Consider the following 16,348-nt stretch of genomic DNA (forward strand, 5'->3'; position numbering starts at 1 on the left):
GTAATAATTTGATATGACTAGTCATGGAAATCTATTGTCCAAGGGATAATATTTTCCCTAACAATTATGGACCAAAGGTTAAAGTTTTCCCTTGCCTTTATTATCCAATAGGTAGGGTGAGTAATGATGCTAGGTAAAGTGAAATGACTAAACATAGGAATAAAATGATTACTCCTATAGTCTAATGGTTCAATTAGGGTTCGGGGGTTCAAAAGGCTCAAAGACGGTCAAAAAGGTCCATCTAGGATTAGGAAATTGTAACTAGGTGGATTGGTAGTTCGGGTTCTTAAACTAATCGGTTAGAAACTAACCTTACTTGCCAAGTAAGATTTCCAGCCAAGAAATATAATTTAAAGATTTTATCTAACTCGTTAGGAAAATATACAAGTGCTTTTATAAGTATACTTGTTTTTAAAAAATGACTAGATTGCTCGGCGTGAAAGATATAATTTTATAAGTCTCAAATCTAATTATGACGGATTATTAAAATTAAAAAGAAATTTTTAGTAGCAAATCCAAGTAGTTAAAATAAAATTTAAATATTTAACGAAATTTTTATTTACCAAAAATCCGGGTCGTTACATGGTATGTCGGCACAGATCTCCGCACACGAGGATGAGGATATGATTTTGTATTGTGTTTTTTTATGTTTCCTAGAGTCCTAAGGAATTTTTTTTTTTTTGGGGGTAAATAAAAAAAAGGTCCTAAAGGATATTTATGCTTTTCTTGGAACAGCTGCATTTCTTTCTTTCATCCTTTTTACACGGAGCTGAGCTGAGCTGCACTTCCACCGACGTTTTTAGAAAAGCAAAAAACAATTGAACTTTACTTTGGCTACTAGAAGTGGTATACTCTTGTTTCTTTGTTTGATAGACCTAATCTAATGCCACAGCCACTAATTAGGAGCCAGGCTGCTCGGCGGTCGGCCCCGGTGGGTAGTTGAGCAAATTAGCCATCACTATTATTAGATGATCCATCAGCATCGTTCCAATCCTAATTCTAATCTTAATCCTAATTGATACGAGTATTGCACAAACTCTAAAATACATTCTCTCACACTAAGACCCTGTTTGATAGCCCGCTTGGACCATGGGATGGGATAACGAAAGTGGTTTGGACCAGGAATAATGTGTTTGGTTTGATTTTGTTGGATTGGATTAGGTATCGTATGCTAATCCCCCAATTGATGGGATTAGCCAACCCAAGGGGGTGTTATTACCAATCCTATCCCCATGGGATTGGTGATGACAAAACTTAAAATTTCACTTCAATTTCAATCTCAATTCTAATCCTAGCCAAAACAAACATGTTATTTACAATTCCACTTCATTCTCAATCCGAATCCGAATCCTAATCCCATGCAAAACAAACATGAATAAATAATTCATCCTCTCATTAATAATTCCACCTCATTCTTAATTTCAATCATAATTCCATCTCATTACGAATCCTTCCAAAATGAACGAAATCTGGAATCAAACACGCATGAGAGAACACAAGTAAAAGTTACAAAACAGAACTCCCTGGCTTTCCTTTTTCCCTCAACAAAGGAGTGAAAGAAAAACCAGATGACAAATGAGGTGATCCCCCTCCTCCTCCTCCTCCTCCTCACCTCTTGAAGATCCTCTATCAGATCTGTGCTCTGTCTAATACTCCACTACTAACCAAGGTACCTCTCAGCTCCCTCTCTTTATCTCCCTCTAGATCTCTGTCTTCTTATTTCCAATCATTCACGCTCAGCTATTGCTAAAAATCGATGCTTTTCTACTACACTGCTATTTATCTCCTTTACTTGGCGCGCACATGTAGTTTACTTCTGTTGCCATAATTTTGATGCGGATCTAAGGCTCTATCATGTCTTCATTCACTTCCTATTGCAAAAGCCTCCAACTCGTTACAAAATCCTTTCCCAAGCTAACACCACTGGCTAGCTCTCTTTTTATGTTTATTGTTTTGTGTCTTCTACTCGTTTCTTCTACTCCTCGGGGAGATGAGATATCCTCCTGTTTTGCGTTGATTGTTGAGTTTATGATTCTGGTTTGTGCATTGCCTAGTTTTGTTTTGTGTGATGGATGTCGGCGGGGCAGGTTTCAACAACCTAGTTCGACTTCGCCAAGGTATATATGAGCTACTATTACTGTTTTGAGATTCAAAACTCTGTGTATACCTCCTATATCTAAAGCTCACTTTCTTTGTGTTTTGGTATTGCATTGGAACCGTATTTGGCAAGATTAGTCTTCTCAAGTGAAAAAGAAAGTGAATTCCAGTGAGAGATAATCGAAGGTCAAGCGATGAATGCCCAAAACTGAACTCCCATGTTTTCTGATTTTTCCATTTTTTTTTTAAGAGCAAATGTATCTTTAAATAAACTTTCTTTCCTTCTGCTGATTAAAAAAAAAAAAAAAAAAAACTTTCTTTCCTTCTCTTTTTTTCACATGTTTTTCATTTTTTGAATCTATACATAAGAATGATCGTCTCCTCTCATGATGAGGTGAAGAGTATTCGATAACTTACATCTGCCCTCCCTCATATGACTGCAGTTGTGACAATGTATAATTGTTCTCTGTGTATGAGTTTTTAATGCGCCTTATCTAGTTGTTCGGGATCGACACGGTATGAAGATACGTGACTGCTGATATTTCTCTTGTGCAGGTATAAACTGGTTAAGGAATAAGTGGTGTTGAGGAACATGGCATTCGGTAAATACTCTAGAGGGGATGGAAGAAAATCTTCATCAAGTTACTGTTCAACAGTGACTCTAGTTGTTTTTGTGGCCCTTTGCTTATTTGGTGTGTGGATGATGACATCAACATCAGTGGTTCCTGTTGAAAATGTAGAAGCGACTTCTCATGAAAGCAGAAATGACATGAAGGAACATGTGAGTGAAAGCTATGAGCACAGTCCGATCAATGAAAATAACGAGAGCAATCCTAAGCAGTTTGAGGATAGCCCTGGTGATTTACCCGAGGATGCAACAAAAGGGGACATCAACGTGAGTTCGGCTCAGGAGGAAGACAATAATTCCCAAGTAAAAGCAACTGAGACTACCATGGAGGGAAATCAAGAAGAGAAACCTGAGACTAAGCCTGTAAATGAGAATGTAGAGGAGACTGAGTCAGACGATGCACCCAAAACTGAGACACAAAATGGAGAAGGGGATTCCAATATGGAGAACAGCGATTCTGAAGCTGGGGAGACTAAGACAGAGAATAATGATGACAAGTCTGGTAGTGAAGGGGATTCTGAAGAGGGGAGTGAGAAGAAATCTGATGAGAATTCACGTGAGAGTCAAAATGGTGAAGAAGTGGATGGTCAGATAGAAGAGAAGGTGGAGCAAAATGAAGATAAGGAATCAGTTCAAAGCTCTGGCAGTAAAAAGGAGGATGGTCAGGCCAAAGGTCTGGCTTCAAGTGAGGTGTTTCCTTCTGGAGCTCAGTCAGAGCTTTTAAATGAGACTACAACTCAAAGTGGAGCATGGTCAACTCAAGCAACAGAATCGAAGAACGAAAAGGAAGCACAAAATCAACAAGCTGGGTATAATTGGAAACTTTGCAATGTCACTGCTGGGCCAGATTACATCCCTTGCCTCGATAATTGGAAAGCAATTAGGAGCCTTCATAGTACTAAGCATTATGAACATAGAGAGAGGCACTGTCCAGAGGATCCCCCCACCTGCCTTGTTCCTGTTCCTGAAGGATACCAACGTTCGATTGTGTGGCCTACAAGCAGAGAAAAGGTATACTGATTTGACTCCAAATGCATGTTTGATTGTTTGCTCACCCTTGTTTGCCTTCATAGACTGGTTTGTAATGTTTGTTCTTGCAGATATGGTACCACAATGTTCCCCATACCAAACTTGCAGAAGTTAAAGGGCATCAAAATTGGGTCAAAGTTAGTGGCGATTACCTTACTTTTCCTGGTGGTGGGACCCAATTTAAGAATGGGGCTCTTCATTACGTTGATGTTATACAGCAGGTTAATACTTCTTACTGTTTATCTCATTGCCTCAATTTCATTATTTGATATTGGGTGGAACAAAAGAACTTGACCTTGACAAGAAGAAGTGAAGAACAATGTGGTTTTTGGTCTTGGTGTGTTCCCTAAGCGTTTGCAGTCTCTACTGTGCTTGTATTTCGTAGTTGCTTTCTCCTCTGTTCTTTTTTTGGTTCTTTAGTGAGGAAAGGCGGTATTCTACGTTAGGAAGCTGAAATCAATGTGCAGAATGTTACACTTTACCAACTGACTCTGGCCCCTGATTGTTTACTGCTGGTCTAAGATAATAATTGAAACTCCTGTACAAAAATGTGATTATGGATGATTGGGTCATCAAACTACGTATATTTATCACAATTATGTTTTTGCTATGTGGCTTTCTAGCTGTACTGTTTTGTTTATTTCCATTGTTCAGTGATCTCCATTGCTCTTGGCAGCACTAGGAATTGGAATACTTCGCATAAAGAAAATTTGGTGAACCCAATTATGGGAAACTGGGAAATTCTAGGATGGAAATGTTCAGACGCTACATAAGTGAAGAAACCTTGTCCTTAAACATCTAAGTTTAGCCCTATAACTGGCAGGTGAATCTGGACAAGTAGAGAGGATAGAAGAACGAGTTTCAAGTGAAAAACAAACCGGATTGTAGGAAAGAGAAGCTTAATTATTGTGGACTTATTTCGACCATCTCTATTGCTCTTTTGGAGATTTTATACATTTTTGCCTAGTTTTTGGATGTAGTATTCTTGAAGCCTTAAAGAAGTTGGGAGCATTCGTAGTTAGAATATCATTCTCACTTCTTTCATGGTTCTAGTGATGGTTTTTAGTGCTTTCATTGCAACTCTTATGGTCCTGCTTACTAAATCAAACATATTTTGATTAAGTGTTGATTCATGGTCTGTTTCTACAGGCTTTGCCAGATATTGCCTGGGGAAAACGAACCCGTTTGGTGTTGGATGTTGGATGTGGCGTTGCTAGCTTTGGAGGCTTCTTATTTGATAGAGATGTGCTCACCATGTCACTTGCCCCAAAAGATGAACATGAAGCCCAGGTCCAATTTGCACTTGAAAGGGGAATCCCTGCTATATCGGCTGTGATGGGCACACAGAGACTACTGTTCCCAGGAAGAGTGTTTGATGTTGTCCATTGTGCACGGTGTAGAGTCCCCTGGCATATTGAAGGTATGTCATTCATTTACACTTCTCATGGCTTTGTTTTGAGAATGATGCTCAAACAATCTGAAGCTTATCCAAGCTTCAGCCCTACCCATCATTTTGCATCTGAAAGAGTAATTGTTTCACTCTCTTTTTGTTCTAGAGTCCATAGGACTTGTGGATTGGATGACACTTTTCATGTGCAGTGAAAGTACGGTGTTGGCCTATGCAATCAATGTCGTTTGAATAAACATGATGTATTATTTTTTGTGTAAAAAATTAGTTTGCTACAAATGCAGGCGGTAAACTTCTATTGGAGCTAAACCGTGTGCTGCGACCTGGTGGTTTCTTCATCTGGTCTGCTACTCCTGTTTACCGGAAACTTTCTGAAGATGTTGAGATATGGGAAGGTAGTTGATTCTCCACCTATTCTTGTACTCCTGAAGTGAGTGAGTAATTTATTGTGACATATTGTACATTTTGTGGGAATTATTTTCAGCCATGAAGCAACTAACAAAGTCAATATGCTGGGAGATTGTCTCAATAACTAAGGATAGAGTGAATCAAGTGGGAATAGCTATATTTCAGAAGCCATCTTCAAATGAATGCTACGAGAAAAGATCTCAAAATGAGCCTCCTGTCTGCCAAGTGTCTGATGGTCCAAATGCTGCCTGGTACATTTTTTGCTTCTGTAAATATGTGATTTACTTATCCAGTTTCTTAGCGATATGGGTTTCCAAGAAAACCTTCTATTGGTGGAAGATAAAATTGTGCAATTAAAATATATTCATGTTTTACTTATTTCCTTGTATTTATGTTTCTTATGGTTTAGAGTCGTTCGATACCTTTCATTGAACAGAAAATACGTTTTTAAGCGGAACGTGCAAGAACTTTTGGAGAAATCAAAGCAGATTTCTGGGTTTTCATACGCCAATTGCTCTGAGTTTCTGACTGCCCTTAATTAATCTCTGTGATGTACAGGTACGTGCCATTGCAAGCATGTTTGCACAAGGTCCCTGTTGATGCATCAGAAAGGGGGTCTCAATGGCCAGAACAATGGCCATTAAGATTGGAAAAACCACCTTACTGGTTGTTGAGTTCCCAGGTTGGAGTTTATGGCAAGGCAGCTCCAGAGGATTTCTCAGCCGACCATGAGCACTGGAAGCGAGTGGTGAATAAGTCATATCTTAATGGGTTGGGGATAAGCTGGTCCACTGTAAGGAATGTCATGGACATGAAAGCTATCTATGGAGGGTAAGTAAATTTATTTGATTCCAAGTGATCATAGAGACTGTATTGTCTGTATGTAACAATTGAAACACAATTTTCCTCCATTGTTGGCTGCCTGGTCTATATTTTTCACGAACACCTTTGAACTACATCTTCGTATTTGTAGATAGTACTTTGCATCAACAGATTATTAGGTGATTATAATGATTTTTTTTTCTCTTTTTTTCTTTTTGTTTTTTGTGTGTGCGGACATCTTCGTATTTGTAGATAGTACTTTGCATCAACAGATTATTAGGTGATTCTAATGATTTTTTTTCTCTCTTTTTTTTTGTTGTTGTGTGGTTCGGGAGCTAGACCTCGGTATTCTAGAATTCCAGTTTTATGGGGTGAAATGCAACTGATGTTCTGAAATATTTCTGGTTGTGGTTTTCGGAGTGATTTTTGGGGATATCTCTATTGGCAGTATTGAGATACCATAACCTGCATTATGAATTGGTTTTACTTCTACTTCCACTACAGAATGCCTTTATTTATTTTTCCTTCTCCATTCTCTCTTGATCTGATTAAATGACTCTGGTTGCAGATTTGCAGCTGCCCTGAAGGAGTTGAATGTGTGGGTCATGAATGTGGTTCCGATAGACTCTCCTGATACACTACCCATAATTTATGAACGAGGTTTATTTGGAATCTATCACGATTGGTGTGAATCATTTAGCACCTATCCTAGATCTTATGATCTCCTCCATGCAGATCATCTCTTCTCCAAGATTAAAAAGAGGTGGGTTTTGTCAACTCCATAGTTGATTACTCGGGTTATGAATCCCCAGTCATTTGTTTGGATACTAACGACTCAGTTTTTTGGTTCCACAGGTGCAATATAGTGGCTGTGGTTGCAGAGGCCGACCGTATTCTAAGACCGGAAGGAAAGCTTATAGTTCGTGACAACGTTGAAACCATCAACCAGCTGGAGAGCTTACTAAAGGCCATGCACTGGGAGATCCACTTAACGTACTCAAAGGACAACGAAGGATTACTGTGCGTTCAAAAGACAATGTGGCGCCCCACGGAGAGAGAGACTGTCACTTATGCCATTGCTTAAGCGTGTTCTCCTATTGTGCTTGTATTCTTGGAGCCTTGATGCCACGGCGAATATGTATTTTTCTTATTTTGGTTGCTAATTTAATTGTAGTAACTTGTAATTCGTTACCTTTTTTTTTTGGGGCCAAGTGTATTATTTTTCATTTGTGCTGTTCTATGTCTCGTTTGTTTGCGGATCAAAAAAAAAAAAAAAGTCTCGTTTGTTTTTCAGCTTTAGGTTTTTTTGGTTTCTTCGTTTGATGGAGATGCTAGGGGTACATCAATTAATCACACTTCAACCACACATCTCTCACATACATGTGGGTTTCTAAAATTTATTGTAAAATTTTCACACATGCATGTGAGAGGTGTAGTTGAGGTGTAACACATTGATGTGTTCCTAGCATTTTATCTTTAGTGCAGAATCAAAAGTATGATTACCAAGTACCTGGGACGGAAAGACTACATGTACCCCGACTCTCTCTCTCTCTCTCTCTCCCATCCACATGACGCTCACACACATGCGTTGCACACATACATTCTACATGTACCCTTTCTTTCCTTTTTTATTTTGCCGGAATTTTTGTTAAGCTCATTTGGAAACTCATAACACATGGAATAAAAGGAAAAGAAACTTAACACGATCCTCTTGATTGGCCATATGTATAATGCTCCTTTCGCTTTATTAAGTTGGTCTTGTGAATATGGCTAAAGATGTGGGGGGACGGAAAGTAGTGATCATATATCATGTTAACAAGCGAAGGTGCCTGCATATATATAAAGGAATTTTCAAGTGAGGGATCCTTCATTTTGTTAAAATGAGGGACTTTCATTTTCGGATCAAAATTTGAAAATCCGAACCATTCAATGTGTGCAGAACGTAATTTTAAGGGTCCTTGCGAGAAATCAGCAAAAAAAATGACCGGGAAGGGCGTCATCCGAGCAGTTTTTTTTGAACCGTTCAATGAAAACTGCGGTTCAATGAAAACTGCTCGGATGAAGCCCTTCACGGTCATTTTTTTTGCAGATTTCTCACGGAGACCCTTAAAATCACGTTTTGATCACTTTGAGCGGCTCGGATCATCGAAATTCAATCGGGAAGGGGAGTCCCGCATTTTAATAAAATGAGGGATCTCTCACCGGAACCTAACTCATATATATATATATATATGCTACATGCAGGATTTTAGTAAGCATTTAGCAAGGATATTCACAGAAACTAGTGTCGATTATCTTGCAACGTCTTTTAGAAGAGCGTCCCTTTTTCTGTTGGCATAGTTGATGGCAACTTAGCAAGTTGTTTCATTGCAAAAGGGAGGATTGTCAAAGTAAATTTGCAACTCGCATGCCTGCCCCATCCTCATCTCACTGCCTGCACACACGCACCAACAACAGTGTTTTAAATTCCTGATGGTATAAGGATATGTTGGTTCAGTATCAATAAAACGAATGTGCTAAAGGAATTGTATGAAATGAATGAGAATAGAGTGACTCATATGTTAAGCATGAACAGATACTAAGGAGTTCTAGAAAGAAGGCTAGATGTCGGAGCGGAATGAGTGGAGCGAAGTGCAACAAGTGGAGCAGAGCAGAGTGATGGCATCAGGCGTTCTGTAATTGGGGGGTGCGGGGGGCTACACCTCCGCAATATGGTACAGTATTGTACAAGGGTATTTTTGGGATACAGGCCAAATCCGATTAGGGTTAAAATAGAGTAGTTATAAATACTCTATGTTGTAAACCCTAATTCATACTGTGATAATAAAAAACAGCAGCCGCTCTCGCTCCCGTGGACGTACCCGGTTTTTGGGGAACCACGTATATCTTCGTGCTTTTTTTGTGCATGTACTGTGCCCAAGCCCAAAACAACGGCCCAACCTAGCCCACCTATAGGGATCGTGTCGTGCCTGAGCCAGGCCGTGCCATGTCACTCTTAAATGTGCCGTGCTTTTGTCGTACCAACCGGCTTGATCTGTTTGACACTTCTAGTCATGACCGCTCCCAAAACTAAAAAATTCATCCCTAAGCACAAAAAACACTCTAGATGTGCTCTGTATGACATGAGGGGTACCAGATTTATCTTCTCCGTACTCTGTATGCCCTAGCTACCTTTATTCCTCTTCTTTGGGGTCAATAATGCCTTTCCAGAATATGAAGAATACAAGACATAATAACAAACATCATCCACATGGACAGTTCGCAGAAACCAACAACATTCTCAACCCATGAGTCATGGCACTGATCTACACTAACATCATTGTCCTCAATTCCATGAAGATTAATTGCCCACTTTGTAGGTTCACGTCATTCATGACTTCAGCATCAGTATGACACCATCTCAGCTTCTGAAATCGACAAGCACCTAGCTCACCGTGCAACACAATAGGAGTCCTTTGGCAAGACCACTAATTCCTTGGCCTAAAACCAAAAAGTGGTATATGGCCTGCTTCTTCTTTTGGCAAAGACGTAATCATAGGAATAATAGATGAGGCTATTTGGCCAGAGAGTGAAAGTTTATAGGACAAAGGAACGTCACCAGTGCCAAAGAGATGGAAGGGAAATGTGAGAACGGCACAACTTTTGTTTCTTCTTCCTGCAATAGGAAGCTCATTGGAGCCAAGTCCTTTAACAAAGGACTCCTTGTTTTTGGTAAACAAATTTTTCAGGGGTAAAACTTTGAATCAGCTCGAGACTCTTGAGGTCATGGAATCCACATCTCATCCATGGCAACAGGTAACCAAGGACATGTTAGATACTTTGGCTATGCTAGAGGCACAGCTAGAGGGGTGGCACCAAGTGCTCACATCGCCATGTACAAGGTCACCGGAAAACAGGCATAGTTGGATATGACATTACACATAGCGATTTGCGTGTTCGAATGGACCAAGTAATTGCAACCGGGGTGGAGTGGACATCATGTCATTGTCTCTGGGCTCTCCACAAACATGTTATTTCAACGACACCATATCTATCGCATCGCTTTCAGCAATAGAGAAAGGGAGTGTTGTCATCTATGTTGCTGGAAGTGATGTATATCGAACTACGATACACAATGGAGCACCTTGGATCACAACGGTGGGTGTTGGCCTAAGAAATGGGCTAACCATGGAAGGAACATCCTACTTTCCAAAAATTGTTTAGATTACTAACACACCTTTATATTATAATTTATAGGGGTGGTAATCTAAACAAGCAACATGCTCAACTGTGGATCCAGAAGAGGTTGGCGGAAAGGTAGTCCAATGTGATAATAGCATTTCACAGATGAAAGAAATTCAGAAAGCCAGCGGACTTACAGGAGTCTTCTTAGCAGACCCGAAGCCATAGATCCAGCGTTATACACTTTTCCTAGCATGATGCTGCAAAATAATTCTTGGACTTCATTAAGAGAATAATTCTTGGCCATTTCATTCACTAGGCTCCAAATCTTACTCACATGATTACCCAACCACATCATGCACCACTTGCACCTTCATTGTCTCCCAACCAAGGATGGAGCCGGGGGAAAGTGGCGGAGCTAGGATTTTAACACCCGAGGAGCCGGCTTGGTAGACATATTTTTTATCGAAACATATACTTATTATATCATAAGATTTTTGCTTTCCAATTCATCAAATTTTTACATTGAAATGATTTTTTAGGCTACATCAACTATCACGTGCTTATTTTTTATATATGAAAGAAATTAAGAAATGAGAATGTAAAATTACCGGTTTTTTTATCAAATCAAACCAAAATTATTAAGATTATTAGTAGTTATACACAAATAATTATGAATAATATTCAAAATCAAGTATATACAAAGTAAAAATTTTAAAACTCGAATTCTCGGAGAGCCGGGCCCCAACATAGCTCCTCCTAGCCACCACAATAATTTTAAAAAAAATGACTGTGGTTGTCGCAGTGGTTAATCAATTTGCCAAGGTGAGGCTTACCATCCCAAAGGTCACAGGGTCAATTGCCCTTGGCAGCGATTTGTCCTTGGGGCCATCTCATCTTAAGCAAACGCGTGGAAAAGATTGTGGGAGGGGTTAGAGAGATTAGTCCAGTTCATTGAGACACTCTTCATTACCAAAAAAAGAAGAAGTGCCAAGTTGCATGCTATGGGACCGCATATCTCATGTGGAATTAAGTCCATCCATCCCTCCATCAGTTGATCGATCATGACCAGTACTGTTGCTGTGATGATCAGCTCCACCACCACCATAACAAAACTCCGCATGCATGCAGACTCTACACTCATCATCCATCAATTAAACACATTTTAAAAGTAAAACTACACACACACACACACAAAAATGAGTCTACTACCATAAAACTGCAACTGATTTGGTTGTATTTATCCATATCATAACTTTTATCATATTGGATCCAGTAGCCCCAAAGGAGTTTCTCGTGACAAAGAAAACGGATACTCCTGCCACGTTAAGGGATTTAACTTAATCTGAATCTCTAAAACCCATTGGCAAATTTTGATTGCCATAATCTTTCGGCGGATTTAAACCAGCACCATGTCACATTCACAGTATATGCAGCCATTACGAAGAACGTTGTGTACTTACCTTTTTGTGTTTTCAAGAACACTGCATTCCAAAGCACTTGTCATATGATCCAAGGTTTCACCCACTCAAAATTAACCTCAAGTATTGTTCGTATAACTATTACACCTTCCCTGATCTCCTAACATAAACAAAACATACAATCTTCAGTTCTCGTAGGCTACGAGACAAAATAGCTACTTTCCATCTTCAACTTCATTTAAACCACTCTTTACATCTTAAGACGCTGGTAAACTCCTTACAACATTCATACAATCAACTTCACAGCTCTATTGTTTTTTCACCCATTAAATAGCTCAACAGAAAATCAAAGGTTGGAGCGCTTCAAGTAAACTAATACACCAATTCCCGTCAAAGTAACCGTGCCAGCGAAAATCCCAGAGCGGATAGTCAGCCACCCAGTATTCTCAGCACTGGTAGTACATGATTCTGGTACTGTCCTTTGTTGACTTGAATCAGAAAGATCCGAATGCAATCTCAAAAGCTGCAAAAAAATCAAAACAAAAGGTGTCCTAAGAAAACGGAGATATTCTGCCACCACTAGTGAGATGATTACGCGCGAGGTGTGCAATCGAGGCCCAATACAAAAGTCACTGATCCGTTTTGATCAGGAAAAGCTACTAAATCCATTTTCTACTAATGGTGGGTCCATTTTATTGAATTTTGGATAAAAGTTGTCATTGAGCTAATATGAAAAGAAATATGTTTGATATCCCCAGCTTAATTCACTCATAATGAAATCACAAAGGTATATGGAAAGAAACTAATCTCATAACAGTGCCGAAAGAAAGAGAGTCTAAACACGAGAAGACAACTAATAATAAAAAAGAGATTAAACAAGCCGCCTTTGTTGTAAATAAATAGAGAACCTTGTATGGAGAAAAATAGCACAGAACATATCCACGTGCAAGGAAATTATCTAATCAATCCTCTTTATAAAGGGAATTAAAAAAGCTTATACATCAATGAGCAAAGCAACACTAAATTCAGCAAACAATAAAAATACAGAGCACTGAACTTTTAGTGGACCATAATGGCAAATGCACAAGCACAAACATATAGAGGAGCATAAATGGAAGTACTGAAACAGTTGTGGTGATTTATAGTCCTTCACGTAGTTTCATATTAGCAAGCATATTAGCAGTTAGTAAAAAGGAGGGACTAACCCTTCGAAACAACTAGTGTTAGATATATACAGCTTTGATGTTTAGCTATTTGAGTTTAAAAGCACGAATTCAATACAAAATAATGTTTTAAGCTGATTAGTGTTGGTTTTGGCATGCTCACTGAGCTGGATTTTTGGTGATTACATATCTATATCTACATAAAATAAAGTTTTTAAGTAGTTTCTATGGATATGCATGGTGATTCAAAAGTTAGTTCTGAAGCAGCTCCAGCATCGTCATCTTCTGGGAAGAGCCTCTTTATTACCTTGATTTCGGCTAATGAAGATTTTCCTGTCTTTGGTAATGGATCTTCATTGGCTTTATCTTCAGTTACAGCAAGTTTAATGCCACTGATGTTGTATGCAAGAGCTTTGACACCACGTGATGGATATTCTCGTGGTTTCAGCTGGATGCGATATTCATTTTCCAAGGCCAACTTTGGGAAGACAGCAATGACATTTTGGTCTTTCTGCTAAAAAGAACATTCATCTCATAAGTAGTAAGTAAGCAAACTTACAGAATTATAATTTACCTCTGCAGCAAATTGCATGAGTTTTTTTCCATCAACTAAGAAATATTCTTCAGCATAGTTCTCAAACATTGTTGCAGTCATTGAACCAGAAGCATCGGTCAATAGAACTTCAAATTTCACACTGCAATTATTTTGGGCAATGTTAAAATTGGGGCATATTAGCAAAATACTTTCCAATGAGAAATTCTTCTAACCTTGGTTTTGCCATAACTTTTTTGCTGTTGCAATTGAAACAATCAAATATAGCTTCATCTCTTGCACTGATGGATTTTTGACAACTGGGGCAGGCCATATGCCAGAAGTTTTGGTTCAATGATACAATTGATATCTTGCCTTGGATCCAATACCTTTGCTTCTCAACCTGTGGCATTATCCAAATTAGTTTAGAATACATTATAGAGAGCTATATATGCATATTTTTTGCCATGCATACGTGTGTGTATATAGTGTGTGTGTCTATATATATATAACTTGTTTACTCACCATTAATTTCTGGTGTCTTTGGAACATCTGTGATGCATATAATATCCTTAATTATCGTTTGGATTTGGTACTATTCGAAGGATTGGTTTAGTCAAGAATTCATCACAAAGCTGCTCAATAGTTTCTTTTTTTTTTGCAGTTCACCTATATCTCAAGCTTTATTAGACTACACATCACTATTTGGACCATTCATATTATATATGGCGAAGAGATACCAAGCTTTCAGTGTATGCGCAGCCATTGTGTTTGGATCTGACAAAAAAACTTCCTTGTCGACTTGACAATGAATGACCTGCAAGAAATAATTTGGTTTAATGTTCTTTTTTCATAGTTATTTTGTATTGTAACAAAATATAGTAATTCCAAGTCAAACCATTGTATGTAGTAACTTTGACACGAATTCCAATCAGTATTGGATATGGGCTGGTATTTTGTAACAACTGTGCTCCTTCTCTTGTTATGAAATCCTCCCAAAAGGTCAAGATAATTGGCTTCAACCTATGGTGCAGAATGAGCTTTCATAGCACTTAATGTGTTCAATGATTTTGAAATAAATTATCTAAAACTTTGAGTACCCTTACTCTTGATTAATGAGAATAATCTCTTGTGCTTTTGGATTTCCAGGTTTACTAAGAACCTTGGGAGTTTGGACTCGTGCAACAGCTGCTAAGAAATCTGTTGAAGAGAAATAAATAGCTAATGTAATGATGAGTAAGTGTATGTTATCAATAAGCTTATTCTTAATATGAAGTAAGAATTATCAATAGTTGTTTGTCCAGCAGAATGCTGTTCAAACTGTTCAAATGGTACGAAGTCAAGATTGAGAAGATTTTCATGAGATCGAGATTCATCAAACAGTTTGAATCAATGTGCTGACATTGATTGTCCATTGCCACTCAAAGTTATCGTACTTCGGCGAAACATATTTGACACCTGCATTAGAAATTAGATATGTGTTGTAAATTTGCTGCGTGTCTTTCAATTTCTCAATATCATCTTCAATAATTGTTGCTTGGACTCTGCTTCCCTGAATAATTGGTATCAATTGTATGAAAATTATGAGGTCTATGTCAATTAGTTTATTGCAGATTTGTGAACAAAACAATTCATACTACATGCAATGTTTGAACGTTCATTGAAAATGAAGAGATGAATTCTTCTTCTTTTTTCTTACCTCTGCATCAGCTAAGATCAACTTTTGAAACTTGACTGGGCTATGTTGACTTGGGCTCCATTTTTCAAGGACCTTGACTTCAGCTGTCCAATTTCTTGTGCTACTACTGATATTCTTAAATGGAGTGCACTGCATAGCCATCCTGGAAAATATAATTGTTTTAGGTAAAAATTACGCAAGTTGTTACATTAGAAGCTAATTATAAAAATTAGCAATCTTACAAGAATGCACATTACAGTTAATGACACTTTGCAAGTGTTAGCAATTCTTGATACGCAACATTTCTTGTCCGATTATCGGGAATACCATGATTTCCCTTTCCTATTTCAATCAAGATTTTCGCAGCAGCAGCAACTTTTGCTAGTGACAAAGCAACATACAATTGACCATGAGAGAACACAAATTAATTTGTAAAGTTTTGGATTTATCTCATTGTCATTGCAAAGCACAACTTTATTGGGAATTGTTTCGCATGAACTGAACTGGATATTTCTTATTATCAGATGGCTATAATGGTATTTTGTGCAAAAACACTACTTCTTCTTTCCTATCACCCACTGCGATTTCTACAAAAATGACATGGTTTTGAGAATCTCGACATATTAAACGTGTGCCATCAATGGCGTAGCTAGGAATTAACAATAGTGGGGGCACCTTTTAAACACATTTCAACCAAAAAAAATTCTTAATAAGCAATGCCAAAATAATAAAAAAACGTTTGTGCTAAAAACAGCTAACATGTGTTACTAGGAAAAGGTAAAAGCTAACATAATTACTAAGACAAGGTAGTAATTACATAGATTACCAATTATTTTCAGATGTACCAAATCAGCCTTGGCTGAGTTCCTAAATGGGTCTTAAGCAAACATGTCGCAACAGTCGAAGTCGTGGCCAGAAATTCAGACTCCATCAGTGACCATTATTTGTCTTTTGACAAAAAAGGCAGTACTCATTACCATATATTTTTTACATAACGCAAA

At 38.3% G+C, this 16,348-nt stretch overlaps 2 protein-coding genes across 4 annotated transcripts; one reads left to right on the forward strand and one right to left on the reverse strand.

Moving 5' to 3' along the window:
- The first annotated feature begins 1,406 nt into the window (after positions 1-1,406).
- LOC131298466 (probable methyltransferase PMT26) lies at positions 1,407-7,618 on the forward strand. 2 transcript variants are annotated; one of them, XM_058323943.1, is made up of 10 exons: positions 1,521-1,669; positions 2,055-2,117; positions 2,653-3,736; positions 3,826-3,975; positions 4,904-5,174; positions 5,447-5,557; positions 5,647-5,821; positions 6,129-6,401; positions 6,961-7,155; positions 7,248-7,618. In XM_058323943.1, exons 3-10 carry the CDS (start codon positions 2,690-2,692, stop codon positions 7,474-7,476), a joined length of 2,451 nt encoding a protein of 816 aa, XP_058179926.1. In that variant the 5' UTR covers positions 1,521-1,669; positions 2,055-2,117; positions 2,653-2,689; the 3' UTR covers positions 7,477-7,618. The 2 variants fall into 2 exon arrangements, with proteins under 2 accessions (XP_058179927.1, XP_058179926.1); XM_058323944.1 differs by lacking the exon at positions 2,055-2,117 and having other exon boundaries at positions 1,407-1,669.
- Positions 7,619-13,225: 5,607 nt separating this feature from the next.
- On the reverse strand, positions 13,226-14,116 carry LOC131298468 (uncharacterized). Of its 2 annotated transcripts, none has more exons than XM_058323946.1 (3): positions 13,906-14,116; positions 13,712-13,832; positions 13,226-13,651 (listed from the first exon to the last, which is right to left on the reverse strand). In XM_058323946.1, exons 1-3 carry the CDS (start codon positions 14,103-14,105, stop codon positions 13,352-13,354), a joined length of 621 nt encoding a protein of 206 aa, XP_058179929.1. In that variant the 5' UTR covers positions 14,106-14,116; the 3' UTR covers positions 13,226-13,351. The 2 variants fall into 2 exon arrangements, with proteins under 2 accessions (XP_058179929.1, XP_058179931.1); XM_058323948.1 differs by having other exon boundaries at positions 13,226-13,648; positions 13,906-14,110.
- Positions 14,117-16,348: the final 2,232 nt, after the last annotated feature.

Source organism: Rhododendron vialii, chromosome 8a, assembly GCF_030253575.1.
Source record: "Rhododendron vialii isolate Sample 1 chromosome 8a, ASM3025357v1".
In the NCBI taxonomy this organism is placed as follows: domain Eukaryota; kingdom Viridiplantae; phylum Streptophyta; class Magnoliopsida; order Ericales; family Ericaceae; genus Rhododendron; species Rhododendron vialii.